The sequence below is a fragment of the Podarcis cretensis genome (assembly GCF_951804945.1).
Source record: "Podarcis cretensis genome assembly, chromosome: 7".
Lineage (NCBI taxonomy): Eukaryota > Metazoa > Chordata > Lepidosauria > Squamata > Lacertidae > Podarcis > Podarcis cretensis.
The window spans coordinates 73367361-73386050 of NC_137176.1; the positions used below are offsets into that span (position 1 = coordinate 73367361).

Genomic DNA, 18690 nt, shown 5'->3' on the forward strand with positions numbered 1-18690 from the left:
TCTGTTGAACAAGCAGAAACCCTTGTGCTTAAAAATCATAGTTTCTGCTTAAAAATCATAGTTCTAATTCTTGCCCAGATGTCTAAACACTGAACTCCATTAAAAAGGAATGTGTTCAGGTTACTTTGGGATGTGGAGAGTCCTTTCAAATGTGGAGAGAACCACCAAATCAGCCGCCCCATTTTTGCAGCGATTTCCCCTCCCCTTCAACAGTTGACAAGCCTCCCCCTGAAATTAAGCCCCCAAGTGAGACCAACCTCAAATCAACAATTATATCTAACAGTAGGAGGGAGTTGTGGCAACCCCGTCTAATTCAGCAGGATTCCAGTCCCACAACAAAGAAACCACAACCCTCCATCATCTCAGCATCCTCGAGTTCTCTGTGCCCAGCTGAACTCAACATTGATTTAAATTAAGAAAGGGGGGGGGACCCTTAACTACTTTCAGACACTTATATTTGCCAATGAAATATCCATGCCAGATTGCCAGGAAGCAGATCCCTGGCTGGAGAGAGACCATGGTTTTAAGCAATCTGTTAGGTGGCAGAACTGAGCCATCCCTACCCGTAGTGTGAACATTCGTTCATTTTGTCTCACTGTCAAATAGGGTTTTCATAAGTTTTGATTTCATTAAAAATCAATAAACTAATTTTATAGGGAAGGAAGAATGTGCAAAAAAATATATCTAAGAACGGGAACATGGCAGGAAATATAGAGTCAGTATATCACAACAATGGGATTTAAGTTATTTAAAAGCCTTTATACTGTGTTTACATCTGATCAGAATGATAATAATACAGTTGTACCTTGGTTTTCAAGCAGCCTCATTCTCGAACATTTTGGCTCCTGAACGATCAAAACCCGGTAGTGACTGTTCCGGTTTTCGAACATTCTTTTGGAAGCTGAACATCTGATGGGGCTTCCACAGCTTCTAATTGGCTGCAGGAGCTTCCTGCAGCCAATCAGAAGCCGCGCTTTAGAAGTCGAACAAGCTTTCAGAACAGATTCCGTTTGACTTCGAAGGTACGACTGGAATAATTTTATTATGTATATGCCGCCCATCTGACTGGGTTTCCCCAGCCACACTGGGTGGCTCCCAACAAAATATTAAAAACACAATAAAACACCAACCATGAACAACTTCCCTGAACAGGGCTGCCTTCAGATGTCTTCTAAAAGTCAAATAGTTGTTTATCTGTTTGACATATGATGAGAGGGCATTCCATGGGGTAGGTGCCACTACTGAGAAGGCCCTCTGCCTGTTTCCCTATAGCTTCACGTCTTGCAATGAGGGAACCACAAGAAGGCCCTCGGAGCAGGACCTCAGTTTCTGGGCTGGACAATGATATAGCTCTCACAGGGAAACATGTAACCAATAGATCATTATTTACAAGTAAAATGAATATATACACGTACTTAACACTTGTACAGGGCCTGCAAGCACGTCATCTACAATATCTAGTTTTAATCCTTCCAACAAACCTGTGAGTTAAGTCAATATGATGGCTCCCCATACTGCAGATGAGAGCACTGAGACAGAAAGTTGCCTTCTGAAAGCCAGCGTATGAGCTCCTTGCTGATGCAAGATTTGCACCATGTTTTGACTCACAGCTCAGCTTCTTTGCCACTATGCTAACCAGATGAATGGGTATCCATTCATCCATAAAAGGATCTGAATCATCTCACTTTTTATAGGCATTCCTTTGTTTTGTTGGTTCATTAAAGCCAAGGACCACATCTGTCTACATCTTGTTCTACTGTAGAAAAATCCTGACTTGTACACTTGCACGCTATGTGATATTAACGGCGTGAATTCAATTAACATGCACATCTTTTGTTATCCTGTGCAAATAGCAGCCATGGGGCAATCTGAGCAGTTGCAGACAGTAGGGATTGGGCTGTGGCAGTAGAGTGTCACTCTATCCTCCAGACAAAAATTGCCTGTGTGGTTGCCATTGCAAGGAAAGCTCCCATTGGTTCCAATGGAGGCTTCCCTTGAAATGCAAATAGCAGCTGCAGAGAGTAATAAATAATAATAATAATAATAATAATAATAATAATTTTTATTTATACCCCACCCTCCCCAGCCAAGGCTGGGCTCAGGGTGGCTAACAAGCAATAATAAAAATAAGTTGAATGAATACAACTTAAAAACAAGATTAAAATACAACATTCAAATATTGAAACATTAAAATATTAAAATGCAGCCTCATCACAGGAGGAGAAAGGAAAAAGAAAAAAGAAAGAGGGGAAGGGAATCAAATTGGCTCCAAGCCAAAGGCCAGGTGGAACAACTCTGTCTTACAGGCCCTGCGGAAAGAAATCAGATCCTGCAGGGCCCTGGTCTCATGAGGCAGAGCGTTCCATCAGGCCGGAGCCAGTGTTGAAAAGGCCCTGGCTCTGGTTGAAGCTAATCGAACTTCCTTAGGGCCCGGGACCTCTAGGGTGTTGCTATTTATGGACCTTGAGGCTCTCCGTGGGGCATACCGGGAGAGGTGGTCCCATAGGTACGAGGGTCCTAGGCCGTGAAGGGCTTTAAAGGTCAAAAGCAGCACCTTTAATCTGACCCTGTACTCCACCGGGAGCCAGTGCAGCTGGAAAAGCACTGGGTGAATATGCTCCCATGGCAGAGACCCTGTGAGGAGGCTCACTGCAGCATTATGCACCCGCTGGAGTTTCTGGGACAGCTTCAAGGGCAGCCCCGCATAGAGCGAATTACAGTAGTCAAGCCTGGAGGTGACCGTCACATGGATCAGTATGTTTCTGTAAGTGTATTAAGGACCATAGAAACCTACAAAACATATGAATGGAGTCAATATTGGTGGGGAGGAGTGTGCACACCACAGGCAGGAATGCCTCCACCATGCTGCCTTCGGTTCACATGCAACAATCTGGTTTGAATGCAATCCATGGTTTATGAAACTAAGATCAAGTGCTGTGCTTCCCCTCCTCTCACTGCTGCCCGGCTTTGGCATTTGAGTCCTGGTTAAACCATTTCCCCATTGTGTCCAAAACAGGAAAATTACTTAACATTAGTTTACTAACCAGGATCTGGAAGCATATAATGCAGTAACAGGCTTTCCTGTTTCATCATTCATAGATAACATTTGTACAGAGTGACGAACTTGAAAATATTGCTATGGGAAACGTTCATTCTTCTGACTGTAGCCGAGTGTCTTTTGCTATCCATACAGGCTCTTTTGTGGATGGTCACAGTAGGAGAACTTGAGTTCGGGAATAGACTTTACGTAAGGGTGAAGAACTGGCGGCTCTCCAAAAGACATTCAGCTCCCAACAGCCCCAGTCAACAAGGCCAAAGGAAAGAGATGATGTAGTTGTAAGTCATAAGAACCTCTGAAGAGGTTCCCCATACTTGCTTTACATCCTAAACCCAAAGAGAAATGAAACATCAAAGCTGGGACCCTTTCTCTCACAATGGCTATGTCTGATCCTCAGGTTCAGAGACCGGATGCCATTGAATAGCAGCTGCTGGGGAACAACAATGAGACCAGCCTCTTGCCTTCAGTCCCTGCATCCGGGTACCCAAATTGATAAATACGGATGTGGTACAAGAGTTACCTTTAGTCCAGTCCAGCAGCTCTTCTCATGGTGGTGTAGTGGTTAGAGCAGGGGTGGTCAACCTTTTTACACCTACCGCCCACTAATGCATCTTTCTTGATGGTAAAATTTCCTTACCACCCACTCAATGGAAGGAGGATTCAGCTTGTGCCGTAGAACCCCCTACTGCCCACCTAGAATCCTGAAACAGCCACTAGTGGGCGGTAGGGACCAGGTTGACAACCCTTGGGTTAGAGTGTCGGACTAGGACCTGGGAGAACAGGGTTTGAATCCCCACTCAGCCATGAAGCTCACTGGGTGACCTTGAGCCAGTGTGGTGTAGTGGTTAAGAGCGGTAGACTCGTAATCTGGTGAACCTGGTTCGCTTCCCCGCTCCTCCACATGTAGCTGCTGGGTTACCTTGGTCTAGTCACCCTTCTCTGAAGTCTCTCAGCCCCACTCACCTCACAGAGTGTTTGTTGTGGGGGAGGAAGGGAAAGGAGAATGTTAGCCGCTTTCAGACTCCTTCGGGTGGTGATAAAGCGGGATATCAAATCCAAACTCTTCTTGAGCCAGTCACTCACTCTCAGCCTAACCATCACAGGGTTGTTGTGGGGTGTTAAAGGGAGGAGGAGCACTATGTATGCCCCCTTGAAGAAAAGAAGGTAGGGTGTAAAAATGTAAGAAGTAGAACCATAAATAAGCAACATTCTTCTACAGTACTGCTTTTAAGCTGCTGGATCAATGGACTAAGGGGAAGGTTAGGTGTCCCTTCCCCCTTGCTTCTTTGCCCCCCCCCCCCACACACACAGAGAGAGAGAGAGAGATCACAATCCTGTAAAGATTTACCAGGGAACAAGACCCTGACCACAGTGGTCTTATTTCTGATAATGCGCACACACAGGATTGCATTGTGACACCCTTTACATGTCAACAAGATGGATATCAATGCCCTCTACTGCAGCCTCGAGGCTCCTAGCATCTGAGATCACAAGCCAACTGCTCATGTTCAGTGAGCTAACATAACTTAAAAGCACTACTTTCCACCTTGACAAGCGATGCATCTTATTGATTCGCTTATTCTTGGCTGTTTTTTTATTTTATTGTAAATATTGTATTTTATTTTAAATTTTGATTGGAAAAGTTACAGCAATCCTCACTCAACATCCAAGCTCTCAAAAGTGCCTGTCTCAGAACCCTTTTTTTAAAGCACAAACAGGTAGCTTTTCTCAATAAATAATCATTCACCCTCATCCTCAAAATGCTGCTTTCAAACTGCACAGATCCTACATCCTGCCATTCACATGGGGGGTGGCTATAGTTACATGACACATGTTTGAAAACCCTCGATTAGGTTATCCACAGCCTTTTTCCTCCCTGCACACATGCCAGGTGAATAAAGGAAAGGGCAGTTACGATCTTGGTATATGCCCACCTGCAATGTGGATACACAAACATACACAGTGCCGGGACCACCTACATCTGTTTCCAAATCTGAATACTGTGGGGTAACACAGACTCAAACTGCAACAAGCTTTTATTTCCAGGATGAAACCAGTTTCTCAAAACGTGCTTTCCAGGGACAAAAAAATTAAGCAATGGATCTAGATTGAGTATGGACTGCATAGAAAAAAGCAAGTGCTAAGTCTCCACTGATCCCACAATGAAATGCGGTGTGCACGCAGCCTAAGAAGCCGTCGAATGCATTTATCAGGCATTACAAGTTCCCCAAGCAGTGCACTGCACTGCCACGGTTTGCAGAAAGAGCCAGGTTATCCCCATCCAAGAATGCATTAGGAGATCAAAACGACATCAGTGCATTAGCAATCTTGGAAAGCCAGCTCCTGAAAGTGCTATCAAAACACGAGCTGAAAAATCAGGACGGGCTTTTCCTCGTAATTGGTCTGCTGGCTTGCAACCCACATACGTTTTGAAATATTTGCAAGAGGTTTGTGAGGGGAGCACTATCCTTTCCCAGCTCTCCAAGATCTGCGATGACACCTACCTGCAATGCCAGCAAAACAATTTGAGATGTTGGGCTGGTTATCCTATGAATGGAGGTCATCAGAGCGGGGCCTGTTAAGCACGGCTGAAGCACGGCTCTTCCAAAATTAGCCAGAAGCTAAATTTTTTTAAAAAACTTACCGCAGAAGCACAATTTGATCTAGCAGTGCCCTTCCCTGTGGCCGAGACCTTCCTACCTGGTTGCCTAAAGCCACACATATGAACACATGTACACCATACATTAAAAGCACCCCTCCAAAAACCCAGAGAATTGTAGTTTACTGGTGCTGGGAACCATAGCTTAATAATAATAATAATAATTTATTATTTATACCCCAGCCACTCTGGGTGGCTTCCAAAAAAATATTAAAATACTGTAATACATCAAACATTAAAAGCCTCCCTAAACAGGGCTGCCTTCAGATGTCTTCTAAAAGTCTGGTAGTTGTTGTTCTCTTTGACATCGTAAGGAGCAAACAAAGGCTCCCATGATTCTTCGGGAGTGGAGTTCTGTAAATGCATAAAGTTTATGCAGCCTCAGACGTCCAAGCCCCATTCAGCAAAGGTTCCCAGCAACGCTCTGCCTTGTTTGCAAGCAAATGCTAAGTTGAACTATGGTTTAGCACGCTGGTGCATGGTGAGAAAGTCACAGCCACTTCGCTTATCCCCCACTCCTGCTACGCCTCTGGAAGTTAAGCCGCGGTTTGGCTTGGCATCATATCCCAAACCCAGGCTCTTCGTTTGTCTGCCCCCAAACAAAACAAGAATAGCCCTTGGTAACAGAATGTGGCTTGTTTGGAGTAGGACAAGCTATAAGCCCAGGATTCAGATGTAAGGCTAACCCAAGCACCATGGCTTAGTTCTTGGTAGCACAGGAGAAACAGAAATGAAGCAACCATGATTTTATGACTTGCATCCATGCTAAGCCATGGTTTATTTTAGCACTGTGTACAAACCAAGCCACAGGTTTTTTTTGCATAGGTTCAGCCCATTTCCTATTGAGCGTAGGGGAAGAATGAGTAATTAATGCTTGAACAGCCTCTCTTAATTGCCCCAATGTCATAGTCTGTTCTATTGCAGGGGAGGGGGTAATTACCGATTCCTCTGATATCCTCCCATTTTTATAACAAAATATATTATACTACTCTCTCGCTTTTTAAGAATAATGCAAGGCATGCATTCATCCTCATTGCAGGGATAGAAACTGATATGAAGGTGAGTTAAGAGAAGGCGTTCCATGGGTAAAATACTTACTCATCACTGATCCCACACCCATCAAGAAGCAATCAATTGGGCTAAACCTGCCAATTTAGAATAACAAGGCACAGGATCCACAAAAGACTCAAAAGTGTGAATTCATATTGCTTTGTTTAAAAAGGAACTGGGAAGAAATGCATTAAATTATCACAACATTAAATCTGGGATGCCCTTTGAATAAGGATGGTGTCATGTGGACAGGGCAGAAAACATGCACACATGGGATGCACATAACGCACTGCAAAGTAGGGTGTGCACAGCAGGGATGTCCAACCAGTCGACTGCAATCGACAGGTCGATCCCCTGGTGCTAGTGGTCAATTGCAGTTGATCACAGGCTCACTTTGAAGGTGACCCAGAAACTAAAACTAATCCAGAATGCAGAAGCTAGACTGGTGATTGGGAGCAGCCGCTGAGACCTCATAACTCTGGTCCTGAAAGACCTACATTGGCTCCCAGTACGTTTCCGAGCACAATTCAAAGTGTTGGTGTTGACCTTTAAAGCCCTAAACAGCCTCAAGTCCAGTATATCTGAAGGAGCATCTCCACCCCCATCATTCTACCCAGACTCTGAGGTCCAGAGCCGAGGGCCTTCTGGTGGTTTCCTCATTGCGAGAAGTGAGGTTACAAGGAACCAGGCAGAGGGCCTTCTTGGTAGTGGCACCCGCCCTGTGGAACACCCTCCCACCAGATGTCAAAGAGAACAACAACTACCAGACTTTTAGAAGACATCTGAAAGCAGCCCTGTTTAGGGAAGCTTTTAATGTTTGATGCATTATTGTATTTTAATATTTTGTTGAAAGACGCCCGGAGTGGCTGGGAAAGCCCAGCTAGATGGGCGGGGTATAAATAATAAATTATTATTATTATTTTCCTCTATGGTGGAAGAAGAGCATCTGGCCCCACCTCCTCGCTCTGTTCTTCAATTGCACACAATCTCGCAAAGATGGAAGAGGGAGTTATTGCTGCTGGCTATTGATTTTTTGCTGTGCCCCCCCCCTAAAAAAAGCTCAACAACTTGGGGTCCCTCCCTCCCCCCCAAAAAAAATGGGTAGATCACCGGTGTACAGCATTAGTGGGCTTTTGCACTGTAAGGGAACAAATCATAACATATCCACAGAGAAAGATTAGCAGCTTAAGGCTGCAATCCTATACTTGTGTCTATTTGGAAGCAAGTCTCCTTGAGTTCTATGGGGCTTACTCCCAGGCAAGTGGTTATGGGATTGCAGCCTGCCTCATAGAATTCAAAATACTCCAAAATAATTCTTAACATGACTGTCCCATAGCATGAGAGTTCTGGATTACAGCAGAACAGTATCCATGTTCCTTCGGAATAAAGTTCCACTGTGCTCAGCAGGGCCCAGGATCACATCCATTTTCCCTCCCCTTTTTTTTCCATCTCTGCAGATCTGTGAAAAACCTACCCCAACACAAAAAAGGGCACATCCAATATTAGAAAGGCTTTCTTTGAGGAGGTATTCCACTTAAAAGCCAAACCACTTACACCACAGCGCTCTAGCGCCGATGCATTAAAACAGCACGAAAAGATTTGGATGGGCAACGTAGAGCCTAATTGTCAGGCAGTGTTTGTTTAATAAAAAACTAATTTTGACAGGGCAGGGAAGCCGAGCTTATTTCTCAAGTTTGGAAGGATAGAGCAAAACGCTGGAAATTATTTGCTCTGGGCTTGCCTGACTATGCAATTGTGTCTGTTCCGCTTAATCCTCTGCACACATTTTTCCTGATAGCAATAGGTATCTATCACTATCCTGTCCAAACCTAATTTTGAAAGGGCAGAAAACATGGAACTGTATAACACACACACGGAGTTGTGCAGATTACAGAGATAAATGTGTGTAAAGCCCATCTGAAAAACCAGTAAGTGGTTTATAAAAGAACTTTATTTAACTGGGAACTGGATTGCATTTGTGGGGCTGCCCCTGTATGTTTTAAAGCAACATGTGGAAGTGTGTCGCAACACTTTTGTTGCTGTTGCTGTCAATGCAAAGCTACTTTGGGAGGAGACCATTGGGAGCAGAGAGGGGTTTAACCCTTTCGCACAAAGCCCGTCTTCCCCACACAATTCCAAATGCATGTTTCCACACATTTGAAACCCAACACATTTGGTGGGGGGGACTGGGACAGGCAAAAGAGCAAGAAATCCATGGATGGGATAAAAATTAAGCACCTCTTCATTCTTCTCTGTTGTATATTTCATCATCCCCGAACTCATTTTCTTTGTTTTTTAAAAAAGGCACCGATACACTGTTGCATGCATAAATGCTTAACATGTACCTTGCCCCTTAATAAAGCTTGTATTTCTTTCCTCCCCAAATAACTCAAGAGACCCAGCATATTTTATGAATTCCAGAAAGCCCCTAGTGTACATGGCTAGGAAAACAAACAAATTGGATGGTTTGTGAAACTCTATATAGCACAGCCACCATAACCTCCCAGAAGAATATTTGCTAAAATCCAGCCTTGTACATACAGACATATGAATATATATTTCATTCTGCCTGTGTGTGTTTTTTAAGCTGTATTTTAAATACCATTAGTCAAAAGAAATGACAGATTTGCTTGCCATTCTCGACTGGATGCGACTCCACAGAGGAGACAATCTACGCCAGGAATTTTATTTCATTAAGAAAGTGATATTATGGAGCATCTGAGATCACATAAGAGACACAAGAGAGAGCCAGGAAGGTTCTACATGCCAGTACCCCACAGTGTGTGCCTGATTATTTGCAGATGGGTGTGTGTGTGTGTGTGTGTGTGTGTGTGCAGGGGAAATTGTTACAGGAATCTTAATTCCATGTTTCGGCATTCTAAGTTAGCATCGCTTTTACCCTCCGCTATACGCAAAGATTAGCCATTAACATCCTAGTACACATTCCTTTAAATTAGCTGAACACTTTGCATTTTCATAGACCACAATAAAAAGCCCAGGAGTGACAGCACAGACTAACTTCAATAAGTCAGCTGTCAACACCAATTATTATGCAGCCAATATCTGAACATCCAACAAGAAGCTAAGCTTGACTCAATCTCTTTGGGGCAAGCCAGTCATCCCATAAACACAACCACTGGTCTAAGATCAACTCGGGAACATGGGATCAATTAAAACCAGCTTATGGGACTTTCTTTTTTCTTTTTCGCAGGAGGGGAGTAGAAGAGGGGGATAATTCGCACAATGCGGGTTAGATTTAGGTTCTCCTGCTACGCAGTTCTTAAGCCGTCTTGCAAAAGACCGTCTAGCCTGGGGTCTGAGGTAGTTCCACATTTAGTTAAAGGCACACACTACAGCTTTTATGTTGACAAAGGAAATTCAACTGGTCACTAATCAAAAGAAGAGTATGATGTTTTAACCACTCACTACCAAAAAGAAAAAAGTTTAAGCTACCTGGTAGAAAGTGGAGGGGGAACGTCAAAAAAAATAATCTACACGCTACACTTCTACAGAGAACACTACTTTGCACAATTTTGCCATCCCAAATTTCTCAGGACTACTCGATCCTCAGTGCAGTTTTCACACACTCCTGAAAACCTGCAGTTGTATTTCACAAAGCTTTAGCAAAAAAAGCAACCGGGTTTTAACGTTACCCGACAAAACCTGGAAAAACATATAGGAGGAGGAAGAGAGGACTACATACAAAATTGATTTTTAAATGGTAGGTGGATTTTCGGAGATAAAAAGCGGGAAAGTATATGCATTCCCTACAGACCTTTTCAAAGCGACGCAGGTGAAAAGGTGCAGTGTGTGTTTCTGTCCACATGGGTGCTGTTATATCAACATTTCACTTGTTCTGTCAGCTACGGCTTCTTGCTGATGGAAAGAGATGATGAAGCGAAACATTTATTGCGCCTAAAGTTTCGGTTACTTCCCTGTGTATCCTTGTTATGCCCAAATACCTGCTCATCCGGGGGTTCAATATTATACACCATTTGCTGAAAGGATGTCACCATTCACGACAGTACAATCATCTCACCGGGCAAGATGCATTGTTCAGACACTCTAAAACCATCCACACAGAGGAAGCAGCGAGATGGGATAATGTGAAAACAGTTACTTTGGCTTGTTTTTACCCACTGTGCTCATGCGCAGAGCACTAACATTAAAAGGTTATTTCTGCTACATGGCGGACTTCAACAAACAATGTACAATTGAGGATTGGGGGTGTGTGTATTATAATTATTTTGCCACAGGCAAAACTAGCACCGTGGTCCTTTCCTTTTACAGTATAGGAAAGCAAAAGTACCCCTTGCATACATTTTGAGACAAAACCATCAAATTAATGACATGTCAACCAAGACTTGACACTGGGTTACATAGCCTCCTCTTCAAATCTAACAAAGATCACATCCACAATATACATTTAAAGCACATCACTTCTCCCAAAGAATCCTGGGAAAGTTACAGTTTCAAGTACTCTTAAACTAGACCCCAGGACTTTTATGGAGGGAAAGTCATGTCCTTTAAATGTATGGTATTAAACAGTATTAGATTGGTGAGCATTACTGGCAGGGCCTTTTCAGCATTGGCTCCATACATACATATATATATATATTCAAGATATATACATAGTGCTTTTCTTTTGGAACGCCCTTCCTAGGCAGGGGAAGGAGTGGCCCCTCCATTGGTGTTTCCTTGAAACCGACACTGAAGAGCTTTTTATTGACATTTCCACTATTCTGCATCTAACTGCTGTTGTTTGCGTGTTTTAATTCTTTATTCTTCACTGCCAGTTTTTAGTGCTGTTTTTCTGCAGACTTTGTTTAACCGCTGAAGCTATTTTAGCTGCTTTCCAGGTTGTAGTTTGGATGGGCTGGATCCAGACTAAACTAATTGCACTTGAAATAAATGGTGCTTCAGTTACATCATTGCAAACTCCTCCCCTTGATTTCAATGGGTGCCATCTGCAATTAGCAGAGCACAGATATAACTCAATATGTCTGATTAATTTCATTTTAAAAAATTCTGTCGTGACCCACTATGGAAGGATTATTCCTTTCAGTTTCAATAATATGTTTTAGTGCACAAATTACCTTCCCTTTGCTGTTTTAGCATGATTTTTATATTAATTTCATGTTGGTCAATTTTTAGACTGTTTTGGTAATATTGATGCTGTTTGTTATTTTTTAAGAAAAAAAACCCATTTGTTTTAGGGATTGAGTTGTCTTTGTATATTTTGCTGATTTCTATAAACTTTGGTAAACAAACAAAAAAATCTAGAAATAGCACAATTTAAAAATCCCTCAAAGACACCCAATAAATACTTATTTACATAAACAAGCTGTCATTAAATCAAAGGCCTAACCAAACCCAAACATTATAAGGCTAGAAAGCAATCAAAGCAAACTCCACACTCCAAGGAACAACTTTCAAGTCATTAGCATGATACAATTTAATCTATATAATCCAAATCTACTACCACTTCCCTTCAGGCAAAGCTTAAAAGAAAACAGTTTTATATTAAAGTCGCTTGGTCAGCTTCAAGGCAACCAGCAGGAAAGAAATTGAGTGGAGTCTTTCTTTTCTTGAGGCGAGACAATGGGTTTGAGTGCTTCAGAACTTCACTTGGGACACAAACTGCAATACGCACAAAATTTGAACTGCGGTGACAACTGTGGCAACTGAAGCCAAGGATCGGAGTGGTGGAGAGTGATCACCCAAGGGAAATAAAAGACTCTTAGTACTCTGTCACCGAACAGGAGCTCAAAAAGGATAGACTGAAGATGCAAAGACTGGTCTGTTTTGAACAGAAACAAGCCATCTCACCAACTGGAGATGTTTGATTAATTCACTTGTTAGGCTTAACACTGATGCAAGAGGTCTCTATAAACACACAAGCATTTGTGAGAAATAACAGATTCGTTGATCTGTACAGCTCAATTGTTGTGTACATGGACAGTCAACCTGTCGAACACTACCTGTGAAAAACCGTACAAATAAATGTGCAGCTCAAGCTGTACACAGGTTGTACACCCGTTGACCATAATGTGTGAACACAGCCCAACACATGGGTGTTTGTTCCTAGAAATATAATCACTGCAACAACTAAGGGTGCAAGCCTGTGGTTATTTACCCAGAAGCAAAACCTGCTGAATTCACAATTAGGGTTTTCTCTCCAGTGAGTATTTACAGGACTGCAATCGAGATAAGAGAGTATGAAGGAATCACACTAGTGCTGGGAAGGGACTGAAGACAAGATGATCCAAACAAATATTCTGGCCCACAAACCAGGATACCACATCAGCCACACCACAAAGTAACTCACACCATTCCAAGCAGTGTGGTTAACAGGAAGGGCAACCAACTTCTATTTCCTGTTTCACACTTCTTTGCAGAATGCCACATGTGAGGCTGGTGCATCTATTCTGCGAGGAAATGCATATGCTCTGTGCAATAATAGCTAATGCATCCCCCTGTGAAGAAGATGTGAAAAGATAGAAAAAAACACGAAACAGAAAGCAAAAGTAACTTCAGGCTTCCTTTCCTCCCTTGCTCCTCTCTCCAGCTTAAAGTCTCAACAGCAAGGAACACAAAAGACCCTTAAAGTCAGAAGTATATTCATGGAACAGCTTACTAGTCACCTAGTAAATAGTCACCTGTCTAGTTGCCCACAGCAAATTCAGATATAGCTCTAGGATCTTAGTTAGATCAGGAATAAAAGTTGCCTCTTGTCACCCCCCCCCCTTTTGGGGGGGCCATTAATGTGTCAAAAATGGCAAAGTTTTAAGCCTGTGTGTTCCTTTTTTTCTTTTTACAGACTCCTTTTCAAGGCTGCTTTAATAAAGCAAACTCAAGCGAGTGAGTCAAGCCGCAGAACACTGAGCGAGGGGACAGGGGGGAAAACCAGTGAAAATGGGTTAACTACGTAATCGGACCTGGAGGAAAGTGACTTGCTGTACTCAAACTATCAAATTTTCCCCAAAAAGCAACTTTCTACATCTGCTGGCATACGTCTTCTGGAAATGATAGGGCTCAAGTTATTAGGTAGATCTCAATGAATAACTACTGAGCTGCAACCGTCTTCTTGGAGCAGCAAAGAGTACCAACAGAGAATAGATTTCCCACATTCTCTTGATTTCCCAAACAGGAAAGGCACAGCAAATGAGTTTGTTCTATAAGCAACAGCATCAAAACAGTCCTGTCATTCTATGCTGCGAACTGGGGAGCAACACACTAAACTAAAAAAAGAGGTGAAATGAATGCCAGCTGATGGAGGGACTAATGGGGGCCACCATGCCTGGCTAGCTGTAGAATTCTCCCCTATTCAGTTGGAGTGAAAATTCCTCGCAACCCTTAAAGCAGGAAAGTTACAAGGTACACTTACAAAAATGCACGGGAGTCGCAAGTTAGCACAGATCAGCCGTGAAAGTGAGCAGCATTCAGTTGTGAGCACGTATAGCAGACAACCACTATTACTGCCCGCATTAAAGGATTTACTGTCACTCTTTGATCACTATCTAGAAATCAGATGCTAATGCTGCAATCCACTGCACACTTAGCGAGAACAAAGTCCCACTGAAATCTGTGTGACTAAGCATGTACAGGATCAGACTCTTATTTCCTACAAGACAACCTACTGCCCAATATTCTCTAGGTCTAGGAGATCCATTGCCAATGAATGGATTTATGCTGCAAACTCAGACTGTCACACACCATCCCTTACACACACACACACACACTCTCTCTCTCTCTCTTATTTATTTTTAAAGACCTTATTCAATGGCTCTAATTGAAAAAGTTAACCTCTGCCAATCCCCCAGAGGGACTAGCCTAGAGGGAGGGCGGGCATGTTCAGCTCAGAACACCTAGAGCAAAATTATTATCTGCAATTAGCTCATGTTTCCTTCGCTTGGCCCATGAGCTCTCTACATAGAAAGGTCACATCCTGTACTCCATGTAAACTTATTTGCAATCATTATCATCCTCCAGCTCTGATTCACAATCGCCAGCACACCGGGGGGGGGGGGATTGTTTAACAACTTTTTAGCCCACCTTGACTGCCGTTCCAACAAAGCAACTAGAAAGCATTAAAGCATAAACAGGCCGTTCAATTTCAAGTGGCTAAAAATGCACTTTTCCCACCCCAATCCTACACCAGCAAGCCAGGGGCAAAACTAGGCAGACCCAGTTTGGCACACATGCAATCCATGTGCATTTGCATGTACACACACAGGATAGGAGTCTCAATGGCACCCTCTGGAGACTTCACCAGGACAAAAAAAAACCCTGGCCAGCCTCCCCACCCCCACCTACGGCTCTGCAGCAAGGCTGTGGTCCTATGCACACTTACTGCAAAATCCACTGAGTGCAGCACAATTTGCTTCTGTGTGAAGGTGCATATATATAGGATCAGCCTGTTACCCACATGCCTGGGACCGATTTATGAATGACCCTAATTAGGATTAGAATGTATGAATCAGACAGGAAGGGCTCAAGGGCTTTTAATGGGGTATCCCTCTACTGGGAGGGGGGAAGCTTGTGAGAAAAGGAACTTTATTTTTTCCGCCATGGAAAGGGAAGGCCAAATGAACCAAAGTAACCCTATGCAGCCTTTTAAAGATGGGAGAGATTCGGATGCCATGTCAGCTACTGGAGGCCACAAACGGGCAAAACCAAGTGGGGAAAAGGGAAGCCAGCCAGCTTGAGGAAAGATGTAGAGCCGGGAGGTGGGGGGAGGTCCGGAGTAGCCTGGGTAAGACGCTACTCACCTCTCTTGCTGCGTCTCCAGCGGCCGCCTTGGCAGTGACTGTAATCCATACAGTTCAGGATGATCAAGGCAAAAGAGAAGAAACGGAACTGCATCCTTCGGCTCCGGGGACTCGCGGCAGAAGCAGCAAAAGGACGGGGGCTGCAGGTCGCCGGCAGCGGCGCCGGGGAGTCACCAGAAACCGCCCTCCTTGCAGGCGGCGAGGGGACAAGGCAGAGCGAGGCGCGCAAGGCAGGACCGCGGCGGCGGCGGCGGCAGCAGCGGCAGCCAAGTAGCTCACACGCCTCCGGAGCCCCTTAGTACATCCAACGAAGTCCCGGCAACTTCCAGCATCTCCTCGGACCTGAAAGACGGAGGAAGGAAATAAACGTTAAACACGCGCGCGCGCACAGACACATAATACGGAGCGATCAATAGTTTTAAGGCTGCCTGCAACCCTGTATACTCAATTACACGGGAGTAAGCCCCGCGGAACTCTACGGGGCTTACTTCCGAGTAGACGCGTCCAGAACCGCCCGTTGGGCTTTGCACACTCTTGGGAGTAAGCAACCTTGACTCCGACAGGGTTTACTCTAGAGTAACCAACCAGACAACGGGCTGCATCACTAGTAACCAAACCTATTTCGAAGGCTGGATCCGCATGAACGCGGACAGTATAGATCTAAGCCATGCCTCTGCTCCGGCTCCCCCCCCCCCGCCCGCCCGCCCCCCAGTAGATCAACCTTTAAGGTTCCCTGGAAGCAAGGTGGGATCGATGCCGCCCGATCCTGGTTATCTTCAGGTTGGGTCCGTTCGATTCCGACGAGCCTCGCAGCCCGATCCTCGACGCGCGTTCTCCGGGGCGCAAACCTCGCGCGGCGTTTGCCTGGCCTTCCAGGTGAGCGCGATGCAGACGATCCCGCGCACGTGTTTTGGGGAAGAAGCCCCGCCGCTCGCAACCAGGGCCTTTTAAACCTCGTGCGCAGGAAGCGCGCCCCGGCAGGAACGAAACCGCGCTAACCCCAAACGTAGCCACACCCTGCCCCCAATTCAAGAGTCGCGCTGATTCCACTCGACAGGCCAGCCGGGCTCGCCCCCTTAACGACCGAGACGCTCAGAGGTGCTTTAAATAACGCGGGGGTGGGGGAGGAAGGGGGGGGGAGGAAAAGAGGAAGACCGAAAGAGAAACCTCGCTTTGAATCAGGGGCTGGAGAGGCGCAATCCCTAGTCGTTAGGCGCGCAAAAGCGGAGTTTACCTCCCCTGACGGCGGGCGCCACCCTGTGCACGCCGCCGGCCAGCTCCTTCGCTCCCCCGACGGCAGGTCAGCCGAGCGCCTCGCCTCTGCTGCCCACTAAACAACCTGGAAACACGTGGGCAGCCCGGCGAAGTTTGGGGATTGCAGCCGCGCTGCAGTTGCTGCTGCCCGGCGCGCGTTTGGAGAGCCGCGTTCGCCCCGGCGCGCTGCTGCTGCTGCTGCTGCTGCTTCTCCACGGAGGGATCCCGGCGCCAGTTCCTACCCAGCTCCGCTGCGGCACAGAGGTGAGCGAAGTTCCCGTCCTCTGGGCTCAGCAGCCTGCTTTCCCGCTACTTCTCTTATAACAGCGTCGCGATCATGTGCGCAAAGCCAGCCCCGCGGCTGCTCGGGGTGATTCCTCCGGCGCTCGCCCGGAGGCAGCGGTAAGCAGATGGCGCTGTGCGCCACAGCATTTCCCCTTGGACGCCGCCGCCTTCTGAGGCCTTGCTGCTGCTGCTGCTGCTGCTGCTGCTGCTGCCTTTCTCCCAAAGACCCAGGTCAGGCATCTTAGAAACTTGTTTCCCAGCAGCAGCTGCTGCAAGAGGCAGTGAGGTGACCCAGGCTTCACCGGTGGCATTGCTGCCTGTCGTGTGCATACCAGTTAAGGAAGGTGGAAGTCGGTGCTTGCAGGTCACTGGCACGTATTTTGGCATATCCCCGTTTCAAGCCCACAGTCAAAAGAGTTGTCTGAAAATGCTGTCCATCAGAAAAAAGACGCCTCGCTCATATCATTGTCCCATGAGCTTGGTGGATTAAGTGATCTGATTTATTGTGAACTAGGTTTGAACACTACCCACTTAAAACACGGCTAGGCCATTCTTTTTTCTCAATTCTGATGGAAGCTGGTTTGGGGATAAAGGCACGAAAACATGGCATTTCCTAAGCAATAACAGGATAGCTTTGAATTGTAGCTCCTTTACTGTGAACACTGCTTTTCAAACCATGAGGGATGTAGAGACCATACGACACATATAAAGACCTACATTGGTTCCCAGTACATTTCCGAGCATAATTCAAAGTGTTGGTTCTGACCTTTAAAGCCCTAAACGGCCTCAGTCCAGTATACCTGAAGGAGCGTCTCCCAGGGGTGTAGGAAGACAGGGGTGGGGCAGCCCCAGGTTCCATCATGGAAGGGAGTGACAAATTATCAAGGAACAATTACTGCCCTACTAGGGTGGTTCATAAAAAAAACTTTTTTGAAAATGCCTGCTCCAAAGGTCTTATCTTACTACACTAGGGATTATATAGCTATATATGACATTTCATGCACATCAGTTAATATCTTGACCCTCCTCCATGAAAATAGCTGTTTACTTGGACAGGGCTGTCTTTAGATGTCTTGTAAAAGTCAGATAGTTGTTTATTTCCTTGACATCTAAAGGGAGGCCATTCCACAGGGTGGATGCCACCACCCAGAAGGCCCTCTGCCTGGTTCCCTGTAACCTCACATCTCGCAGTGAGAGAACCGCCCTCGGAGTGTGACCTCAGTGTCACACAAAGGAACAGCAATTACAAAAAAATAAAATAACCTCAGATAGCAAAAGAATGGTCAGTATCCAACTAAATCATCTGGTCAGTTCTTTTCCAGAGCGTTGTTTTCAACTAAGTCTTATTTAGAGTAGACCCACTGAAATTAATGAACCTAAGTTAGTTGTGTCTATTCATTTCAGTGGATCTACTCTGCATAGATAGGACTAGCATTGAAAACCACCCAGATTGAGTGGGAGGAGATGGGCAAAGTTCTGCTGCACCACCTCCCGCTGGTGGAACAAGTGTGTTGGTCACCACACAGTGCCTAGCAAAAGTTTGAGATGTTTGATTTAACAGCAAAATTAACATATAAGTAAAAGGGTGGGGGGAAAAGATGAGGTTATGTTGA

At 45.2% G+C, this 18690-nt stretch overlaps 1 protein-coding gene across 3 annotated transcripts in view; it reads right to left on the minus strand.

Moving 5' to 3' along the window:
- Nucleotides 1–17187, minus strand: part of RSPO2 (R-spondin 2) — a 108475-nt gene extending 91288 nt beyond the window's left edge. The window contains exons 1-2 of one of the 3 annotated variants that reach the window (XM_079984526.1): nucleotides 16773–17187; nucleotides 15539–15880 (exon numbers count right to left, since the gene is read on the minus strand). In XM_079984526.1, coding sequence (XP_079840652.1) covers nucleotides 15539–15632 — 94 coding nt within the window. In that variant the 5' untranslated portion in view covers nucleotides 15633–15880; nucleotides 16773–17187. Of the gene's footprint in view, nucleotides 1–15538; nucleotides 15881–16026; nucleotides 16152–16259; nucleotides 16602–16772 lie in introns of those variants that run through there. The other 2 variants (XM_079984525.1, XM_079984527.1) reach the window with 2 other exon arrangements.
- Between the last annotated feature and the right edge of the window lie 1503 nt (nucleotides 17188–18690).